This window comes from Mesitornis unicolor, unplaced genomic scaffold, assembly GCF_000695765.1.
Source record: "Mesitornis unicolor isolate BGI_N332 unplaced genomic scaffold, ASM69576v1 scaffold17920, whole genome shotgun sequence".
Classification (NCBI taxonomy): Eukaryota; Metazoa; Chordata; class Aves; order Mesitornithiformes; family Mesitornithidae; genus Mesitornis; species Mesitornis unicolor.
Genome location: NW_010157762.1, coordinates 18,041 through 21,857, shown reverse-complemented (window position 1 = coordinate 21,857; position 3,817 = coordinate 18,041). Strand labels below are relative to the sequence as shown.

The window sequence follows — 3,817 nt, the reverse complement described above, 5'->3', positions numbered from 1 at the left end:
TATTTCAGTACCCTGTACTTGGATCTTCTCAAGCCGTTCACCTGCGCAAGATGGAGGCCAAGGCGGGGAGGCACCGCTCTTGTCAGCGTTTCGAGGGGTCAGGAGGAGCGCGTTTCTAAAACCAGCTTTCCTTTCTCCACCACTGCCCCCCCGCCCAGGTGCCCGATACCACAACATGGAGGAGCGCGCCAACCTCATGAACATGATGAAGCTCAGTATCAAAATCCTGATCCAGTCGGCCCTGAGCCTGGGCCGGACCCTGGACTCGGACTTCCCGCCCTTGCAGCAGTTCTTCGTGGTGCTGGAGCACTGCCTGAAGCACGGGCTGAAAGGTGGGCAACAGCTCCCCCGCCACTGCCACACTGAGGAGAGGCAAATAAATGAGTCTGTGTCGTGTCTCGCCGTGTCTCCAATTTGACTTCTGTATAACATTAATATTAATCGCATACACCGTATGAGGCTAATCAGTAGTACAGATATGTGGTTACCTTCTCATGTACTCTATATTTTCTGCCTCCTAAACTGTCAAGGTATTTTTAATGCCCAGTTTCTGTTGACAGCTGATAAGAAAGTAAAACGCAGACTAAAATTTGTCATAATGGAGTTGAAAGTCTGACGCTTTTCGTCACAAATTTCTCTGTATGCTCCCTTTAGTGAAGAAGACTTTTATCGGACAGAACAAATCATTTTTTGGTCCTCTGGAGCTAGTGGAAAAACTTTGTCCAGAAGCATCAGATATAGCAACTAGTGTTAAAAATCTGCCAGAGTTGAAGTAAGTTGAATGTTGGGGAGGATGCATTTCACTTATACTGCTGGGGAAAAGAATCCGTTGTGTAGTCTCTCACCCTCTTTAATGAGATCTTGTTCCCAAAGAAAAAAACAGAGTATGTAGGAGGCACTGACTTCTCCAAGAGATAAGGCGGACATCTCAAAGTACTCGGTGCTTCTGATTCAGACAATGCTGTCAGATTTAAAACAGCATTTGGAATCTTCTATAACCTTGTTAAAAATGACTGTAAAGTCTTCATAGGTACATTCTTTCCTCTTCTTTCTCTCACTTTTTAGGCTTTGTCTCATTTTGTGTGTCTGCTAGTAGTATTTAATTTGGTTAATTCAGGATAATGGAAAGAGACTCATTTTAATGCTAGGATGCATGAATAATTGAGTTTTGGTCATAGCTGAAAATATGTATGGCTTTGCAAGTAAGAAAGACTTTACAATATGCTTTCCCTTTGCTGAAGCAATGGGATATGCTTAAATGCTTCTGTGTTCTGGAGACAACACTTCATTATCCCAGGGTTTTTTGGGTTTTGTTTTGGTTTTTTTAGTAAATAACAACCTTCATCTCCCTTTGTAAAGGGAGAATTTTGAATTGCAGAAATCTACTTAATAAAAAGCTTTGTTTTTACCAAAACATACAACTTTTCATTTTAGGACTGCTGTGGGAAGAGGACGGGCTTGGCTTTATCTAGCACTCATGCAAAAGAAACTGGCAGATTACCTCAAAGTACTCTTGGACCATAAGCATCTCTTAAGGTAACAGCACAGACATACGTAGATTATATTCACCGAATCACTGAAACCTTGTGTTGTTACAGTAAGAGGTCATTAATTGACCGGTTTAATTTTAAGTTTGTTCTTACAGCCAGCAGAGGAGCAAGTTGTTCATTGTTTTTGCAGTGAACTGACAGGAATGAGTAGAGTATTTTCTGTGAGAGTTTAGTGTCTTCTGCCTTGTGCAATAAATTAGTGCAGTAAATTAGCTGAGCTGTATAAGGGCTACATTACTGTTTATATTATTTCAGAGATGGAAGTATCATGATGGTTGTTTGATGTGCAGTGATGCCTTACAATATTTCTTCTAGTGAATTTTATGAGCCTGATGCGTTGATGATGGAGGAGGAAGGAGCGGTCATTGTGGGTCTGCTAGTTGGACTGAATGTTATTGATGCAAACCTTTGCTTGAAAGGAGAAGACTTGGATTCCCAGGTGAAGAGTAAAGCTTAAATAAGATCAGTCACTATGAGATTATAGTAGAATGAAGCACATCCATAAATACCTTACTGAGATGGGTCCAGAATTCTGTCTAGAAAGTGCTGTGTTGAAGCTTGTCACGTTTCCCCCATTGAATTAGAGAAAAAAAACCGAAAAGTACGTAAGTATCCATCTCTTAAGTAGCAGTTTGTGGGAATGCTGTCAAAACTAATAACTGCTAGGAAACTGAACTCGCTGAATATGGTTATTTTGATGCTTTTGTGACAAACACTAGCTTGCACATTTGCTTCAGTTGGGAAGAATATGGCTATTGTCTGTCTCTCTAAATGTAAATTTGAGATTTTTACATTTTTCCAAATACAGAGTCACGCTTGCTGCTATGCTGAATTGCACTGTGAAGCTGTGTTAATATCTTAAATATATTTTTCAGGTTGGAGTGATTGATTTTTCCCTGTACCTTAAGGAAACGCAGGACAATGACGCCAAACAGTATGTATGGTGAATTAGTGATTCTGAATGGTTCTGGAGGAAAGAAAAAAAAAAAAAGTACTTTTTGGTGAAATGTTTGGTGAATTAGAGTCTGGAACTTTTTGCAGACCTGTAGGGAGTGGAGGGGCCTAAATAGTTTCTGCATTTCATGCATCTCGGGGCACTTTAGTGTTTAGCTGCTGAGAAGCAATGCAAGTGTGAGGTGTTATGAATACATAAAATGCAGGGAATATGGGTATGAGAGCACTGATATCTGCAGCCACTTTTAGTTCTTCCCTTTTTAAATGAAAGACTTGCCTTCAGTGTCTTTTGAACACTGTTATCACTTAAGCTGTACAATGAAGTGCTTACTTAGTGTCACTCTTTTAATATTAAAAGTATACTGCATACTTTTTCATAATATTTTTGAAAGTTAAACTGAAGTTGACTCCAGGTGAAACAAAATGCAAAAGTGAGTACTTTCTAGAACATCCAGGTACATTCTTTATCCCCCAAGTGTAGGAAATGCATTTTTTCCCAAGCTTAATATGTGATTTTACATGAAGTCTGTTATAGAGGACATCTACTACAACTTTCTAAAACTTACTGCTGCCTCTAAAATCATAAGAGTATTCCAGTAAATTCCATGTCTTTAAACTAAAAGCACCTCATTTCCCTAGAGCTTCTGGTCTGCCTTAGGCACAAGTATTTTTTTGTAAGAAAAAGAGGAAAAGTTTCAACTCTGTTTGCAAATCCGTGCTGAAAAGCCTAGTACAAACTAACGCTTTAGAATGAAGGAGTTTCTTCTCAATCACCAAATTCTTACTTTTACAACTAGAGATGGAGGGATTACAGCTGTCCTTGACCAGAAGCATTATGTAGAAGAACTTAACCGACATCTAAGGTGGGATTTTCATCTGTTCTAATGTACAAACGCTTGTCCTGTTTAGCTTTTCCAGTATGGCATTGCATGTCTCTGCTGTCAGTCTTGTAGATTTTTGTCTGATATTGAAACGCCTTTTCTGATTATTTCCCAAAATCTTAATTTCATTTTGTAATCTTACTCTTCTGATGGCACATGTAAAGCAGAAAACAAGCCTGTGTAATAATAGTTGACTTTTTTGAGACTTACTAGTGATTAACAGAAGATTTTGGAGATAATTTCTCAAGAGAAAACTATTAAAAATGTGTTTGGAAATTAATTCTTTAGAACGGAGAGTCTGTGTTCTTCCCTCATAGGTTGCTCAGTGGGAGGAGCAGGCCTCGCTTACCCTCTTGAACGTCAGAGAGATGTTAAAGCTGCAAAAACTACGGCAGAACGGGGCTGCCAGCTACTGTAGGCTGCTAACTGTAG

At 39.5% G+C, this 3,817-nt stretch overlaps 1 protein-coding gene across 1 annotated transcript in view; it reads left to right on the top strand.

Moving 5' to 3' along the window:
- Nucleotides 1–166: 166 nt before the first annotated feature.
- The window catches only part of RUFY1 (RUN and FYVE domain containing 1), an 11,830-nt gene continuing 8,179 nt past the window's right edge, over nt 167–3,817 (top strand). Inside the window, exons 1-6 of the mRNA XM_010181363.1 lie at nt 167–332; nt 655–772; nt 1,435–1,536; nt 1,866–1,989; nt 2,426–2,484; nt 3,302–3,367. Of these exons, the coding sequence (XP_010179665.1) occupies nt 176–332; nt 655–772; nt 1,435–1,536; nt 1,866–1,989; nt 2,426–2,484; nt 3,302–3,367 (626 nt within the window). The 5' untranslated portion in view covers nt 167–175. The remainder of the gene's footprint in view (nt 333–654; nt 773–1,434; nt 1,537–1,865; nt 1,990–2,425; nt 2,485–3,301; nt 3,368–3,817) is intronic.